The 19,196-nt window shown below is 34.7% G+C and overlaps 1 protein-coding gene across 2 annotated transcripts in view; it reads left to right on the top strand.

Moving 5' to 3' along the window:
• lrp1ab (low density lipoprotein receptor-related protein 1Ab) overlaps window positions 1-19,196 on the top strand; it is a 223,510-nt gene that overhangs the window by 76,834 nt on the left and 127,480 nt on the right. For both annotated transcript variants that reach the window (XM_087307138.1, XM_087307137.1), the window contains exon 6: window positions 177-431. In XM_087307138.1, the coding sequence (XP_087163264.1) occupies window positions 177-431 (255 nt within the window). The remainder of the gene's footprint in view (window positions 1-176; window positions 432-19,196) is intronic.

Here is a 19,196-nt window from a genome sequence, read left to right as displayed (position 1 = left end):
CTGATCATATTCAGAAATATGAGTAGATGTATTTGTATTGATTCTTTATTCAGAGTATCAACAGTAGAAACAGATGGAGTGTTTGTTAATTGTAGTCAAATCAAATTCGAAAATCTGCTTCAATTTCAATCCCTATAATCCAAAATAATGATTATTTATCCTTATCTATGTTTAAGACCCAGTGGATCGGCTCCCGTTCCTCCTTATAGCCAACTCCCAAAACATCCAAGCCACCTCTCTGAGTGGGGCAAACCCTATTACCATCAACGACAAACAGACCACCACTATGGACTTCATCTACGCCCAGGAGACCGTGTGCTGGATCCACATGGGCGACTCTCCCACTGCCTCGCAACTTAAGTGTGCCAAGTTTCCCAATGCCAAGAGCTTCACGGAGGAGAAGACCATTAACATCTCCCTCAGCCTGCACCGTAAGACCACCTTCATATCTGTGTGTTTTAAATCAGTGTCAGCTCTTCATTTGGGATGGAAAATGATTCAATGGAACTTATTTAGGAGGCTTTGAAACTTGTTATGGGATTTAGTTGTTTTTAGTTACCTTACAATAGTGCTCTGGGGGTCTGACAAACTTTTGAAAAACACATTTTTAACATTGAATGCTCATTTTTTCAGGCCTTCATGGTTGACAAGAAACAAATCAAAATCAGTCAAGCTTGATTTCTAAATTCTGTTACGCGTTTTTTTTGCTGTTAGAGGAATGGTTTAAATTTAGATTAAGTTTGTAAAGTCGTTAGTTTCAAATGTGTATGGCTTACAGCACCAATCAAAAGTTTGGGGTGTAGATTACATTTAAAAACTTCTGAAAACTTTTGAAAGTCGAACAAAAAATAAAACCATGGCCGCAATTTTCAACTAATGAACAACACTAACAGTCAGTCACAATAAATCTTGCTTTAAAAAACAAACTAGAGCATATAAAGCAGCAAACGACAGGCTTTAGTGTCACATGATGAAAGAAAAATCTTACTGCAGCAAAATCTTTTAAAAATAACGGATGTCTTTTGAAAGGAGAGATTTATAATAATGGCCTAATTGCCCTTTTACTTGCAAGCGCATAAAAAGGAAACCAAAGCTTTTAAAAAATCCCAAACATCCTAAAAGGACAATGAAGGGATCACTAAAAGTGGTAAATGACTTGCATGCTGTTTTTTAAGCGTTTGTGAGGAACAGACTAGTAAGACAGACCATTTCTGAATAAGGGAAATTTCATTTAAACCAGTTTTGTTACCTGGAGAAAGCAATTCATTGAGGAGCTCTGACTCAGAAGAACTACTTGGAACTAATCGGATGTTGTTACTTTTCTCATGAATGAATTTGAATGAACTCCAAGAACAGTGTGGGCGGACATGTCCAACTTTTTTTTTGAAGTTTGAATTTCACTTGAATATATGGATCAAATTGAACTTTATGTGAAATTTTGTTTAGTTACATTTGAAGGGATAGTTCACCCAAAAAAAAATGTACTCCTTATTTATTTACCCTCAAGTGGGTTCAAACCTTTTTTAGTTTTTTGTTCCTGTAAGGAAAAGTAGGAAAAACAAATACTATGGAAGTCAACGGTTAGAGGTTTTCAGCATTTTATGTTATAAATATATCATCTTCTGTGTTTAACAGAAGAAAGAAACTAAAACAGGTCAGTGGCAAGTGAAGGTTGAGTAAATTAATTTTCAGTTTTAGGTGAACTATCTCTTTAAATTGTGGTCTGTTTCTGAAATGTAGTAGTGATAGAAGCATATGGACCACTTCTAAAGTCAGTGCTTTTTTTTGTCATTTTGGATCTTATAAACTCCAGTTTACATTCACTTTTTACATTCACAACTTTGAAAGAGGCCAAGAAAAGTCTCAGGGTTGAGTATCAAAACCGGTGCCATTATGGCACTGGTACCTTTGTAACTGGTATTCAACCGGACCGAATCAGATTTGAATTTCGGTGTCTAATTTCGGTGTCATTTAGGGTTGTAAATGACGGTATGAATTTTTTACGGTATGATAATCGTCTAAAACAATACCACGGTTTGACGGTTTCGCGGTATACGGTATGTTACAAATGTTACAAAATAATAGAACGGTGAAGAAAATTTGACTTTTTCCAAATAATATATTTTTAGTTACTATAAACAACACCACTTACAATGAACAAATAAAAAATAAGAAAATAATAAATAATGTGTCAAAGTCCAAATAAACATGGTGCAAATCCTCAGTAAAAAAATAGATATAAATATTTACTATACTATAAATAGTTACATAACGAAACTAGATTCAATATGGAACATCCTTAGGTTTTATGTGCCAGCATGGATATGGTTGTCTGTGGATATGGATATGGATTTGGATATGGTTGTCTGCAATGCAGACAAACAGCTGCACCTTCATTTGCGTCTTTTGAAAACAGCAAGAGCAGCAGTTCGTCTTTGCTGTGTCACTGTTTTGTCATGTTTCTGTGCTGCTGTGCATGCAAAAGAACTTAGTATGAGAATTATTTCATGCAAAACTTTTTTTTTTTGCGTTTTATTTATTTATCTCTCATTCCGTGTTGTTCAAAAAGCTCATTGTTTGGTCCACAAACAAAAGCGAAACCTATGCTTATTGGTTGTGATATAGCGAGTTTGAACCAATCTGGGCATGGAGGAGGGACAATGCATCAATGTATCATGTCTGGTTTGTCCAGAGACACAGTGACGAGCGTTTCTTTGTCAAATCAGCGTGGTCAAATTTTGATGACGTAACCGCACTGATTCCGGAGCCTCTGAAAGTCCGCGTTGTTATGTTATGTGATACAGCGCTGGAAAGCTGAGATTCTCTTCTTTATGCCAATCTTTGAATTGTATGAATCGGATCAGCGGATCAAAAGTTATTAAACATTTAAGAGCAATACTTATTTTTAGCCGCGGGCGGCTGTCTCGGTCTTTAAGGGTTAAAACCGTTGATATGCAATTGTTCATGGTATGATAATCGTGCACGTTCAAATCGTGGTAGACCGTCATACCGGTATATTGTTACAACCCTAGTGTCATTGGTGCTGTGACAAGGACGTAAGAAGCATTAGAGCAGGGGTCTCAAACTCAATTTACCTGGGGGCCGCAGGAGGCAAAGTCTGGGTGAGGCTGGGCCGCATAAGGGATTTCACAAAAAAAAAGTTCTCAAATGTCATTATTAACAGTTTTAATTATTTCTTCTGAACATGAAGTGTCCTGAACATTAATAGAACATTGAGTGAAGATTATGAACAGTTCTTCTGAACATGGCATCTTTTGCCTACTCCTTGCTGCCAGAGACTTGACAGCGCTTCTTCTCACAAATCTGAACCACATTTGGCTTTAGAGTGGAAGCAGTTGAGACCCTCAGTATGGCTTGAAGATGATCATCATTAAGTCTAGACCTGTACTTTAACTTATTGAAGTTCAAGGTGGAGAATAACTTCTCACACAAAAAAAAGTGGGGGAACTCACTCAAAACTTCCATTCCCTCACCTAAAAAAAAGGTGTATATATGTATAAATAAAACACCCCCACCCCACTCCAGTCACATCAGTCTGTACCAGTCTGTATCTACCTATAATATATATAAGATGCAGGCTGTAGCTAGGTAGGTGGCAGGCTGCAGATAGGTAGCTAAGTGGCAGGCAGGGGCGGGAACAGCTTACCTTGGTTCTGGCCAGCGCGAGTTCCCTCCTAACACTTCCTGCCCGTCACAGCGTCTAAAAAAGGGGCGGGGTGCGTGGTGACGTCACCGGCATCCCCGCCCCTTTGTTTACACGGCGGACGGGGAATGCCAGTGACCGCTGTGTATGGATAGAATCAGTGGAGCGGGGAGCGCTCTCTCTCCCCGCTCCGCTGATTCTGTCAGTGTACAGCGGTCGGCGCGGACCACAAAATATTGCACTGAGGGCCACAAATGGCCTGCGGGCCGCGAGTTTGGGACCCCTGCATTAGAGGATACATCAAAGGCACACATAGGTACGCGTTGTCACACCATCTCTAAATGTTTAATCCTTAACAACTCTGAGGGATATGGACACCATCGGCGATGTCAGGTGCTCCAACACACTTACCTGTAGGTTTCAAACAAGCGGGAAGGACTCAATTAGTTTGGTCAGGTGTATTTAATTAGGGTTGGAGCTAAACTGTGCAGGGATGCAGCCCTCCAGGAATTGAGTTTGACATCCTTGCTTTAGGGAATGCACACACATAGGCAACACGTGCAGTACAGCGCATCCGGTGTGCAAATTTTTTCAGCATGATTGCATTCATCAAATTTGCTTAAATTTGCTAATCGCTCTAAAGTATGATTATCAAATCAAATCACTTTTGTTTTCACATCATCATCAGCAGAATACTGTCAGAATACAGACAGTGCAAATACAACGACAGTGCAATATACAACAGCATACTCCCAAAAAAACAGGACAATGTAAAATTGACAATGATATGTACAATAAATAGGTGTCCACATAGTTGTAGGCAGTATTGTTTCAAGTATGTTTTTTTTTTACATATTGATGGTGTGCAGTGAAGGGTATGGAAGAGTCTGTGTGGGGTGTGTTTAATGTTCATCAGCCTGATAGTTTGAGGGAAGAAGCTTTCCTTCAGCCGGCTAGTGATTATATTTTTCAAGCAATGTTTCTAACACAGCAATGTGAAACAGATGCTTTACAAAAGTCGCATGTAAGGGGGAAATCACATCAAACTTAAGGCAGAGGAATGCAGTCTTCGACAACTTGCCTCTGGCACTATCATCGATTGGGTTTACATGGACACTAATACTCCGATTTTAATATGATTAGGGCAAATCTCTGATTTAGAGTCTACCATGTAAACATTGATTTTTGATTACCTTAAAGGACCACAGACACCCGCGTCGTGAAATGCAGAGTTATTTTTTTTTATATTCAGTGTATGGCATCAAATTCCAATAAAACTACCTTCTTCCACCAGTCCTTACTTCATATTTTCATTCAGTACTTCAGTTTGTCACAGGGCATTAACAATCAGCTGCTGAAAGAAAGTCAAACTGTCAAACTGCAGTTGAAAAATTAAAAGTGAAACAACTAAAATTATACATGAATCTCCGGAAGAAAACACGGATAGCGTGATGACGCAATGATGTTAATTGATCTATGTGCTTTAACATGTAAACATTCAAAAAGCAACTCATGTAAACACCTTACTCATATTATTGTCTTATTCACATTAAGGCAAATATTCAGATTACTGATGTCTATGTAAATGTAGTTACAAGCCCCAACCACTGATCTATATGGAGAGATCAGTGGCCCCAACCCTAGAAAAAATGGGTTCCCTGATTTTCATGACAGCCTTTCCACAGGTTAGTAGTAAGCTAATGTAATGTTAAATACATAGTGCAAATCTTAAAGTTATGCTAACAAGCAAATGATCAAAAGAAATAGATTAATGCTATTCAATTGACCCTTAACCAAGCCCTGCCCTCCTTAGTTACTGTTGCTACGCCTGTAAAGCTTTTGTGCCTGGCAAGGCTTTTACAATGTGTATGCGATGGTGTTAGACATTGCCAGGGATATAATGCCATTTTTGGAGAACAGGTGAGATATTCGAGAAAGCCAGACAAAAATGGACTGCAGTATGCATTACAGGGGTATATAGGCAACCGATAAGAGAATAATTAAATCAAACTTGAACCTAGCTTAGCCTAGCCGCCTCACGCTGACCATTCAACAGCTTAGCTCATGCTCAGCAGGAAAGGTGAAATTTTAAAATAATCTAATAAAAACAAATTAAACCTTGATTTCTCTATTTTTAGCCAAAAAGCCTAATAGAATAATTGTTGTGCAATGAAAATAGCATTACTAACCGACGAGGAAACACTCATGATTTTACATAATGCATTCATATAAAGAACAGCCAGGAAGGGAAAACTGATGGATTTGTACCAAATATTAGCATCATTGACCATAACAATGTACAGTAAGTTACCTATTACTGTCAGTATGTTTTTGTGCTCTTTATAAATTACTGAAAAACAGCTGCTGGTAAAGTATATTGAACGCAAGTGCTTAGTTTGTAACCATATCGGTTTTGTTTTGTTGATTTGTAATTTAATTTATTCGTAGCTTGAAACAGATGGAAATACGAAGTTCAGTAAAGTTAGCAACAGATTCACGGATTCGTATTTTCTTGATCAATAACTCATGTCATTATGACCTATTCGTTATTAGTATGACTAACGTTACTATGACGAAGGCTTAAACAAAGCATTAAGATACTCATAATATCTAGCGAAAAAAAATAAAAAAGACAGTTATTAAACATAACCTGCTTTGCATTTTTGTAGGAAACACAGTTTATATTTGTTTAGGGTAAGAGGTGTGCGACTTATTGCCATCTATTACTGAATGTCAGGAATATCAAAACAAAACCAACTCAACTCTGCTCCTTTAGCGCCCCTCACACAGCTTGATCCACGCTGGCATTTCTCCTCTTGGGTTTTTGGTTTTGAAAAGGGAAAAAATTCCCCCATCCCGCCCAAACTTTAAGGATACTGGGTGTCAGATTTGCACAATCCATATGCACAACACTTTGGCTTGACAGAGCACCTGCGCGTAGCAATGGTTGCTAAGCCACGATTGATGTATGGCGGTTTTTGGGTGTGGCTTAGCGAAGGGTCAATTCAAATATACAAAATATGAATTAACCTATACTTTAAACTTTAATTATATTGTTAAATCAAAATGATTAAAAGTTTTTTGCCAAATAAAAGATTTTTCCTAGAGTTTTCCGCCATAATTTTGTGGCTCAAAAGTATCAGACACAGTTTTGGCACCTGTACCGTTTTAGAAGGATTTATTTAGCACCGCTATCGAAATAACCCCAAACAACACCCAACCCAAAACTCCAGTGTAACATTTTAGAGTAATATCTGGCAACAGCACTTAGTTTGGTTGCTTGTCTCTTAGAAATGCACATTTGAAAGTAGTTTAAGCTGAAAATAGCAGGAGCATGAGGATCTAAATGTAAATGATTTTTAATTAATAAAACAGTACCATCTGAAAAAAAACAAAAACAAACCTGTAATAGCCTCATCGACTACATTTATAAATAATAATAATAACACTGTCATCTCAGTAGTTCACTTTGCAGCTTAAACGCTTTACCAAATCAACCTTGTTATCTGAGAAATCACACCATCGATCATTTTAATCCACCTAAACATGACTATAGTCAACACACTCTGAATGATGACAGTTTTAGGTGATTATGTGCTGTTTGCCATCACCAGAGACAAAGAAAAGACTTAATTTGTCTGTGTCCGTATTTATTACTTTTAATTCAGCTCAGTCTATGATCAGCCTTAATGTTTGTCTGGAAAACATATAATTAGTGTCTCATGACGCGGTCTTCACAGTGACATACCGGTGACAGTGACATGTTTGTTCTAGATTGTACAACACAAAAACTATGATTTACGATGTCAAGGATACGCTGTTTACCGCCCAAACCGATGTAGCAATTGCTTCGACACCTTTCATAACGTATAACATGAAGCGTTACATCACCTAGACATTCCTGCCCCGTGGGGAGTTTCAGCATTATTAGTTCTGTGTCTTATTTACCGCCCGGTCTGGATTTCTTCCCACTGTAGCTGTGTTCAGACAAGATTAAACAACCTGCAGCTTTTGTAGCTTCCAATGTGGGAAAATATTTCTTTGACAGTTTACTGGTAAAAAAAATAAATAAATAAAACGGTTTTCCACAGTTTTGACACCCCAGTCTGCTGGTGCTTAAATGAGCTCAACCACAAAGTGCGTCATGAACATGAGTATTGGGAACAGAGGGCTGCGATGACCTGTACTTCTCCATATAACTTCCTTCCATTGGAATTGCATGCTGACATGGCATTAAATAACGCAATCCTGCATTTTGCATCGTGGCTTATTGTCAGCAAGTACAACGTATTCATGTATGCATGCATGCAAATTTATGCATGGTAGGCAATAGGTATAGCTCATCCAGAAATTCATTCAGCATTTCTTCACCCCAGTGGTGTTCCACACTCTCAAAAATAAAGATGCCAGGAAGAATCAAACATTTGTATTCACAATGATGCTATAGAAAATCTTTAATTTAAATACCAATCTCACTATTACCTTCCTATTGTTAGGAGATTAGTTGATAATGCCAATAAAGAACATTTATTTTTAAGTGTGCATTGCCATATGCTTTTCATTCTTTTTCACATCACACATTTGTTTTTAATATAATAATAAAAATAAACATAGACTCAAAATCAGTTACTTGTTGAAAAAACCTATTTAAAATGAGTTTTTTAGGGTCATATTAATTGTTTTATCATCACCTTGGAATTATAAGGTTCTGTCTGCAGTCTGTATGATTTTGAGATGGTAAGCTTCAAAGTTTTTGCGTTCCATAAAGCAAACAATATGTGTGTAACAGTTCTCTTTCATACAGTAACATTCTCATTCTGAAAAGTCATTTTCCACTTGGAATTATAAGGTTCTGTCTGGCAGATCATTCATTGAAGCATTACTTATCAAGAAATACAATCAAAAAATGAAAAATGTTGTTGTAGAAAAATGTTGATGCTTGAAATTTAAGTTTTCACTTTCTATAACATAAATTTAATGTTTTAATTAATATTTAATGTTTTTTCATGTCCAAATTTAACATACAAGGCTGTGCTAAATGTTTTGTCTAGTGCAGCTGATCATTTTATGTAATTAAAATGGTAATTTTTATTGAATTTGATGCTTTTATATAAGCTATTGAATTTTTCCATTCAATTATTTGTCCTTAAGGCTTAATATCATATTTAAAAACTTTAGTTCAAAACAGATTATGAGCAAATGAGTTTAATAAACACTGAAAACTGTTTCACAGATTATATTTACACAAATAAAAATATTTAACATTGAATAAATTACATTTTATTAATAACTGTTTCTTATTTAAAGAGCCCATATTATACATGAAATAGGGTCATATCTTGGTTGTAAGGGTCTCCAACAACAGTCTAATATGCATGCAAGGTCAAAAAACACTTTCATGGTCTTATAATCTGCATTTATTTTTACCTAATTATCCCAGCGACTCCTGTATGAATCGTCCAGTGATTCATTTGTTCCCAAACCCCTCCTTAGCGCGAAGCTAATCTGCGCTGATTGGACCGATGACAGTCTGTCGCGATTGGTCGACTGCCTTCAGTCAGAGAGTGAAATGGCCAATAGCTAATCAGCAATTTAAAAAGTAATCACAGTTCATACACGCTAGATAGTGTAGGCGTGGATTTTAGCTGCCACACACACACAAACACACACGCACACACCTCCGGACGAGAACGCTCCCGCTTCCGCCCGCACCCGCCAGGTTTTAGCCTTAGAACCCGCCCCGTATTCTGCCCGCCGCGCCCGATCCCGCTAAAGAGCGGGGGAGAACAAAACCGAAAATCTGTATAAACACACACACAGCACCAAGCATAAAGCTCTCGCTCGCTCGCTCGCTCGCTCGCTCGCTCTCTCTCTCTCTCTCTCTCTCTCTCTCTCTCTCTCTCTCTCTCTCTCTCTCTCTCTCTCTCTCTCTCTCTCTCTCTCTCTCTCTCTCATACGCGCGCGTGCGCACTAACACACAAGCACCAAGCAGACACATCTTTCTCTTTCTCAGGCAGCCCGCTCCCGTCCCAAATCAAACCCGTTACCGACCGCTCCGGCGATTTATTCGGAAATTTATTCCCGCGCCGCAGAAATCTGGCGCGGGGACAGCCGCGGGTATGCACACCTCTAACGTTACCACGGAGCTCCATAAACAAAGCAACACGCGTCGCGTTTTAAACGTGACTTTGCACGCGATAAGAGCATATAGCCAGTTAACCTGATACAGTACACTCGGTTACAAGTAACAAATCACAACTAAATACATTTGCAAGCTAGAGTCAACGAGGCAACAACTTTAACCGCACGTACTTACACTTGAGAAATGGAAGAAACCCATCCTGATGTCCATCAGTAAGTTACTGATCCTTCCTTTAACAAACGCAGATGAAGTATTCTTTGTAGCATGTAGCTTCCAGAAGTTTCCAGTAGTTTCCAACTGCTTGGCTATAATGCTGAGGTTTCATCTTTGGGTAGAGACTCAATATATCCATCTGCAATGTGACTTCAATCGACCGGCATGTTTGTGTGCGTGTGTTTGTGGGTGTGTGTGTGTGTGTGTGTGTGTCTGGGTTACTGCGTCAGAGGGCGGGGCCTCAGGTTTGAAATCTCCCGGGTTTGCGCGTGCACGTGAAAAACTTTGTTTCGTTCGTACGTCATGGCGAAACACCTAATGAGTCGGTATCAAGGCGACTCGTTTGAAGCACTATGAATCGACTCTTTTATAGATGAATCAACAGTTTTAAACACTGTATTCTTACAGATTTAAGCCTTAGCTGGATACTTCACTTCACTTAGAGCTGTGTTACACACTACATGGAGGGGAATTTTCAAAAACCCATAATATGGGCTCTTTAACAATGTAAAGTTTAACATTTTATCTCTGTGTCAAAAATGCGTCTACATTTTTATTGTTTTTGTAAAGAAAAAGTCCTGAATTGTAAACAACTTATAAAAAAAAGTCACAATGTAAATAAGTTGTCATTTAATAAGAATATGTGAATAACTTCATTTTGACAAAAATGTCAAATAGAACCTTATAATTTTAAGATGATGTTATGTTCAATCCACTTAAATTTGTAAAAGTTAACTTGATTGATTTCTTACAGTGTATCTTAAACAACATTCTACTTCTACAATCTCAACAAACTGATAAATGATGTAATACAGTATTTCCTGTGGTTGAACTGGCGCCTCTGTGACAGTGCAAAGCAAACCTGCGCTTTACAAGAGCTAATGCTGCTTGAGTGAGAATATAAGATGTAAGTGGTGTGGGAGTTTTTGTCATGATAAGCAAGATGACATAGATATACAAGAAAGACAGACTTGTGTGTGAGAAAGCTCAAATGCTTCTCTTCATTTAAAAAAATAATACCACTCTTACATTCACAGATGAAGTAGCCAGAAAATCCTGAGGTATCCCCAGTTGACCTTTTTGTTAAAAATCCATACAAAGTCAATGCTGTATAAGAATAAAATAACATTTTATTTATTGTATAAATTATAAGTATTTTGATTTTGTTTTGTGTACACTGACTTTATTTACTTTATCTTCATACATTATTTTTTGTCAGGCAATATAGTTTATTTGAATTGAATAGTTATTAGTTAAAAGTTAATTTCTCAAATTCAAAGATTCAAACTTAAGAGATTCAAAGTTACGGTTTTAGTTAGGAATGGCTTTTGTTTTTTAATCCTGCAAAAAAGAGTTTTAAAATTATCTATTCATATTTATCTTCCTAAACATCTGCCTCCAAATCAAAGAGTTATTAAATATCAGTATCGGTTAAACATTCCTAATTGGTGCATCTCTAATGTAAGCTTACAACTAATTAATATGGAAAAAGTGTTGCAGATGCCTCTGAAAAGAAACCACCATTAGGCATTGTTTAAAGACACAAGAGTATTACAGAATGATTCCATAAAATATGTTTATGTGTATTCCAAGTGTTCAGAGAAATATGATACGGGGTTTGGTGGAAAACAATCTAAAATGTTATCATTTCACTCTGACTCTTTTTTTTGTGAAGGCAGTTCTCAGTTGTGTGAAATAAAGATTAGTAGAAGCACAACCCAAAATACAATCCATGTACTTTCTTCTTTGAGGTAAATATCTTTTGTGCTTGTCGCAACAAGTTTTCATGGTCATCTGTCATTCTTCTGACAACCAGATATTCAACTCTGCGAATAAACTACATGGATACTTTTTAAGGATTAACTGGCATTGAATTTCATGTTGCGTTTTGACTGATGTGGATTTATCAAAATGGTGTACTTGTGTGCTTTTCTTGGCAAGTCGTAGTGAACTGTGGCACAAATAGAGGTTGACGTGCACAAAGACACACAGGATTTCATTTAAATATTATATATATTATTATAACAGATAAATAATACATCCGTGTTTGTTTTTTAACTTTTATGTACAGCATGTGTCATATTGGATTATTCTGTTATTTTATATATTTTTTTATGTACAGGTCACTTTTCACAGCCATTATGGGTTTGTTTAGCCATTTAAAAAACAAAACAGAAAACCTCTATGGCTTCTGGCCATTTACAGTTGAAGTCAGAACTATTAGCTCTCCTATATATGTTTCTTCCCAATTTCTGTTTTCAGCACATTTCTAAACATATGATTTTGAAAAGTAATTTCTAATAACCAACGTCTTTTATTTTTGCCATGATGACAGTACAAAATATTTTTCTAGATATTTCTCAAGACACTAACATTCAGCTTAAAGAGACATTTAAAGGCTTAACTAGGTTAATTAGGCAAGTTAGGGTAATTAGGCAAGTCATTGTATAACAGTGGTTTGTTCTTTAGACAATCGAGAAAAAAAAACTAATACTATTGACCTCAAAATGGTTTTAAAACAATTAAAAACTGCTTTTATTCTAGCCAAAATCAAACTAATAATACTTTATATAAAATGTTTTCCAGAAGAAAAGATATGATGGGAAATGCTGTGAAATAATTTCCTATTTGGGGAAGAAAAAAAATAATTGGAGGGCTATTTTGACTTTAACTATATTTACTGAAATCCACTATTTGTTGCATTTAAAAAATATTTTAAAAAGAGTACTAGCATAGTCACTATGTAAACTGTCACATAAAAAAAGAACTTTAATTATAATGTAACTAAAATAAACATGATATTATGCACATGCATCTTGGTGGCATAATGAAACAGAGTATGTCTCGGTTCCTGAAACATGTGAAATCAGATCAGTTTCATCCCCAAAAGTGAGGGATAATAGATGTTTTCACATAAATGTTGTGTCTAAAAGTTCTAGATTCAGTGTATCATGACTAGTGTTGGGTATCGTTTCGGGTTATTTCGATATCGGTGCTAAATTGATACTTTTTAAACGGTACATGTGCCAAAACAGTGCCTGAACCGATATTTTTAAGCCACAAAATTATAGTGGATGACTAGGAATTTTTTTTAAAAATAATTTTTATTAAGCAATTTAATTAAAGTTTAACGTGTACTTTAATTAATATTTATTGGATTTGGATTGAATTGCATTAATCTATTTCTTTTGATAATTTGCTTGTTAGCATAAATACATTAGCTTACTACTAACCTGTGCAAAGGCTGTCATGGAAATCAGGGAACACATTTTTTCTAGGGTTGGGGCCACTGATCTCTCTGTATAGATCAGTGGTTGGGGCTTGTAACTTTGTTTATATGGACATCAGTAATCTGAATATTTGCCTTAATGTGAATAAGACAATAATATGACTAAGGTGTTTACATGAGTTGCTTTTTAAATGTTCCTTTCATGATTCCGTTTTACATGTTTAAGCACATAGATTGATTAACATCATAGTGGCACCAGGCTATCCATGTTCCTCTGAAGTTTCATGTAATTTTGGATGTTTCACTTTTAATTTGTCAACTTTAACTGCAGTTTGGCACTTTCACTTTCATTCAGGAACATATTGTTGATGGCCCGTTACAAACGGAGGTATTGGATGAGAATATGAAGTAAGGACTGGTGAAAGAGTGTAGTTTTAATGGAATTTGATACCGTACGCCGAATGGAAAGAAAAATATCTCTTAAAGTTGTTTAGAATTAAATGATTATAGATGGTGTGACACAACACATATCTATGTGTGCCTTTGATGCACCCCTTGATATTTCTTACATCCTTGTCACAGGACTAGTGGGACCAAAATTATGCACCAAAATTCATATGATGATTCGGTCTGGTCCATACCGGTTACATAAATTTCGGTGCCCAACCCTAATTATGACTCCATGCTGGACCTGTACTCAGAAAGATTTTATGTTCTTCATTTGTACAAACCGTCATTTCATCAATGGCGTAACCTTTTAACAATTATTCACTGGATACTAAATACTGCACTAATGTGTGCATGTTGTTGATAAGTGCTGGACGTTTGTAGTGATCAATACCTGCTAAAAGGCGCTCAGACTAAATATTAGCTCCTCTGATAAAGACGTTGCCAAATGTGGTTGTGTGTTCACCAGAAATAAAGAAAGAACGCATGCAGAGACTGAGGTCTGAGATGTAAAACGGTCATGTGTGAGTGTGAGTCAAGGAAGCAGTTTTTGCATGAATGGCGATCAGGGTGGGACGGCGAGTTAGTGCACAGTAGTTTATTGTTGTTAGGAATAATCACACCGTTTACTCCTCAGGACGGATGCAGCTAACACCGTTACAAATTTCTCAACGTTAAACTTTGGCATTTAAGTTCACATGCAGAGCTCTTTTAACAATTTTTTAGATGCCATAAAAATAATAATACTAATAATAATAATAATAATAATTGTTGTTGTCGTTGTTGTTGTTGTTGTTATAATTATTATTGTTAGGGTTGTTATTAGTAGTATATGTAGTAATAGTGGTAATTAATAGTAAATTAGTTTTTGTAAATTTACTTTTAAGAATTTTACATTACTGTTTTTATTAATTTTTTTTTTACTGATTTTAATAAAGTTTGTCAAAGTTTCTGTATTGTTAAAATAGTTTTATTTACTTTTAATATTTATTGACATTACAATAATTTAATAACAATAATTGTTGACATTATAACTGTGTAATAATAATGTTATAATTCAGAATATCGCTTATTCATTTTTAATTGTCAATAATTGTTATATTACTTTATATAAATATGTGCTTATTACACACATTGAAAGAAATGTTAATAATAAATAATAAATTAATAATTAATAATACTATTATTGAATTAAATTAAATTAAATTAAATTAAATTAAATTAAATTAAATTACATTAAATTAAATTAAATTAAATTAAATTAAATTATTATATTATATTATATTATATTATATTATATTATATTATATTATATTATATTATATTATATTATATTATATTATATTATATTATACTTCATATTTTACTGTGGACACCAAAGTCAGTTTATATATGCCTAATATATTTTATCCAACAATAATAATGATTCATTGTTATGCATTTGTCTGATTCTTAACATATTTAAAGTAGATCAAAGCTCTCATATCTGACAGTAAGGCAGCGCACAGGGTTTTTGAATAGAGCTTATTGTCTGAGAGAAGTTTTACAGGAAGTCTGGACCCTCTTATTTCAGAGTGATCGAGTCAGTCGAGAGGAAATCAGCAGTCTGAATCCCCCTCAGCGTTTGTGACTTTGAATCTCTGCAGGACAGTGGTTGAGGTGCAGGTCCCCAGCTGGATGTCTGTGACTCAGAGATCTCGCCTACACATCCACTCCTGGTATGGTTGTGAAATTTCCGGACAGTGGTGTGATTTGGAGATGAGATGGGGTCAGCAGCCTGGACTCATTCAGCTCAGGCTTCAGCTGTTAAGCAGAGCACACAAGAATGTCCAACACGGATTCACTTTTCCACTAGCAGCCAGATGGGTGCTTATGCAGGATTTAAAGGAATATATATTTTAACAATGAACACTATGTCATTGTTGAATGTGGGAATTTAATAATAATAATAATAATAATAATAATTATTATTATTATTGTTGTTGTTGTTGTTAATTTAATTAAGTTTCATTATTTAATTAAATTAAATTTATATATATATATATATATATATATATATATATATAAAATTATTTTTTATTTTAATCTATTTTATTTATATTTTATTCTATTCTTTTTAGTCTAATCTGTTCTGTATTTAATTTTATTTTTTATTCTATTTTGTTCTATTTTATTTTTTATTTTATTTTATTTTTTATTCTATTCTATTCTGTTCTGTTTCATTTTTATTCTATTCTGTTCCTTTTTATTATGATTGTTTTATTTCATTCTGTTCTATTTTATGTTTTATTCTATTTGGTTTTATTTTATATTTTATTTTATTTTTATTGTATTCTGTTCTATTTTATTTTTTGTTTTATTAATTTTTTTATTATTATAATCCTAAAAAAATATTATGAAAAATAAATTAGATAAGTTCGAATCTTGTTAATTCCCTTTTTATTTTGGACATTAAGTTTTCAGCAGGCGTTTTTATAAATGTTAGTAGTGGTTTCCAGTTTCTTCACCAATTTGTTAAGAGTTATTAGATGTTTGCTTAGTTTTTTGGATCATCAGGGATTTTATTTTATGCTATTTTTATGAAACTGCTGATCCTTTTCAGAAACGTGTCTGAATGTGTTGCTCATAAGTTGGTTAAGTCATTTATCCAAATTCAAGGACTTCGTCATAACAGATATAATTATTGTCATTTTATAGCAACCTGACATTTATATAAATGTTCTAAACAGAAGAAAATAAATTGTATGTAAAATCTATAATGTTTAAAGATTTTACATTTAAAATCACACAGTGCACTTGGAATGTTGTTTCTTGCTAATGACGCTTTTAGTGTACAAGAAAATACTGTATAAAATATATAAATATGATTTTATGTTAGTATTTTCATTTATGTTCTATAACCTATTTGGAATTTATTTACACGGCTGCAGTAATTATAATAATAATAGAAAATACTAATATTCAGCATCTTGAAAATTAAAAATTATTAATACATTTAAAAGAATTTAAAAATTTATGCAAAGTTTTTTTTATAAAAGTGCTTGATATTCATCACTTAGCACTTAAGATACCAAATTGTACTAAAATACCTCTTAATATACTACTACTACTTCTAATAACAACAACAATAATAGTAATACTTTATATTAATAAATGATTAATAATCAATAATATTAATAATAATCATGTTTGAGTTTTACATTTAGTCATTCATGGTTCCATACTGTTCATTCAGTAATTACATTTTGTCTTAAGTCTGCAAATTTTGCTAAATCAGTTGGTAAATTTGTTTTACAAAGCTGATTTGCATGATTCATTCACAAACTCACTGATCACACAGATCCATTCACAGAAGGTAGCAGCTCAAAATAAAAAAAAAATGTTCAAAACTGAGTCCAGCATGACCTCATTAAACAAACATAAACTCTTGGAATGCTTTGTCCTTGTCCTCCTTTTGACACGTCCTCAAACTCCTGTCCTCTGCTTCACTGTAGCTTCGCTGAGCACCTACACCACCAATTATGTAGCTTCCAGAGCCTTTCACAAAACCAGCCACAAAACTTCCTTAAAGAGGCCATAAATCAGACCATCCTCATTCAATTACGCTACGTCCAGAGGCCCTGCACCACCAGGCCTGAGATAATTATATGTTATCAAAGTTCTGATCTGATTCTAACTGGACCTATAAATCAGCAGCTTCCGCTATTCAGTGCACAGGACGACTGTTATTACAGCCACACACCTAATGCCTCTGTGTGGCCGTTTTGCAGGAGAAATGGAAGGACAGTTCTTTTTAATGAGCACATATTTGCCAGATAGTCCTGTGAGGCGGAAGCTTTATTTATTTGAGATCAAAGAGAGGGAGAGTGATATTATATATATATATATATATATATATATATATATATATATATATATATATATATATATATATATATATATATATATATATATATATATATATATATGAGATTTTTAATCTAAATTGAATTATATAACTTCGAAATTAGCAGAAAGAAAATAGTCTGACTTTAGTTTTGTGTAAAACTATTGGTGAACTACATAAAACATCTTTGAACAAACCTGTAGAAGTGAGGCAAATTCATTTTCTGCCAGTAGATGAGCAGTGTTCATGTAATGTTTTCAGGGTTACTTTTGTAAACAAAGCAGCCCTTCACTTATGAACACTATTTATTGTCAAAATCCCTTTAAAGGTCTTGTGAAGTGCTTCGAAATGTGCATTTTTTTTTTTACGTTTGAGGTCATTTCAACCTAAACACAAAGAGAGGGTGGGACATAGTGTAGTTCCTCCCCTTTAGAAAAATCAGCCAATAGTGTTTTGCATTATCACCGCTCTGCCAGTGAAAGTGGTTGATCTCAAGCGCATCAAATGTGAAGCGTCATGAAGGGGGCGGAGCTTGTCAGATATTAGAGAGCATTTGATTGGGTAATGAGAAACTGAAGTATGAGGTGACCTGGAAAAAACCTTAGATCCGTTTAGATGGATGTGACACTACAAGCGTTACATGTTTATATTAGTTCTATATCTTCTAAACACAGATTTAGCGCACACTAGATAATAGATCTCTTAAAAACAAACAATAATGATACTAACATAAGTTGGTAGTTCATTCCGCTGTGGCGACCCCAGATTAATAAAGAGGCTTAGCCGAAAAGAAAATGAATGAATGAATGATACTAACATCTAAAAAACTCTACCTTAATTTCATGGGATCTTTAAGGCAAGTCGTTTCACTCTTCGCATCAAACAGTTATTCAGTTTTAATGGGAAAACATAAATTCTCCAGAACTGCTTGCCAAGCTACAATTAAATTTCATATTTGGAATCATCAGTAAACTTAAACGTCAATTGTCTCTTTAGTTTCATTCCTAAACAGTAATTAGTCTTTTTTAAGTTATGTAAAAACCTTAACTTTTCTGATTTTGATTGTAATGCAGTAATGTGCACATTTTATAAAGCTGCTTTGAAACAATATTTATTGTGATAAGTGCTATATAAGTAAACTTAAATTGAATTTATTTTAATTAAATAAAATCCACAATTTACAGGTTACCCAAGCTGATGCACACTCGAAAGGAACAAGGTTTTAAATCAAGCCCCTTTATGATCCTTTATTGTTTACATTTTATACAACATCATGGTCACGCTGATCATCTGAAGTATTTCCCAACTTGGTCTTTATGGTAAATCTCCTCCCAAATAGTCAGCGACCTGTTTGTTTACTATTTTGTGGGCATTCGTGCAGTTGCTGTCACGTGATAGGTGTTTGACGGAACGGACCTTGCGTTTGTTTCACACAAATTTCAAAACCAGAGAACATTTGTTCTTTAAGTGTAGATGGCTCGTTTAAAGGAGGAGAATTTAAGCTTTATGTGGATCTATTTCTCCTGTGTGAAGCAAGAGATTCCAATGTGTTTGCTGACCCCAGAGGAATTATAACAACTGCAGAATCTGTTGAAAAAATCCTGATCTCATGAGA

This window comes from Danio rerio, chromosome 23 (assembly GCF_052040795.2).
Source record: "Danio rerio strain M-AB ecotype USA chromosome 23, GRCz13ab, whole genome shotgun sequence".
Taxonomy (NCBI): Eukaryota; Metazoa; Chordata; class Actinopteri; order Cypriniformes; family Danionidae; genus Danio; species Danio rerio.
This window is presented reverse-complemented; position numbering and strand designations above follow the sequence as displayed.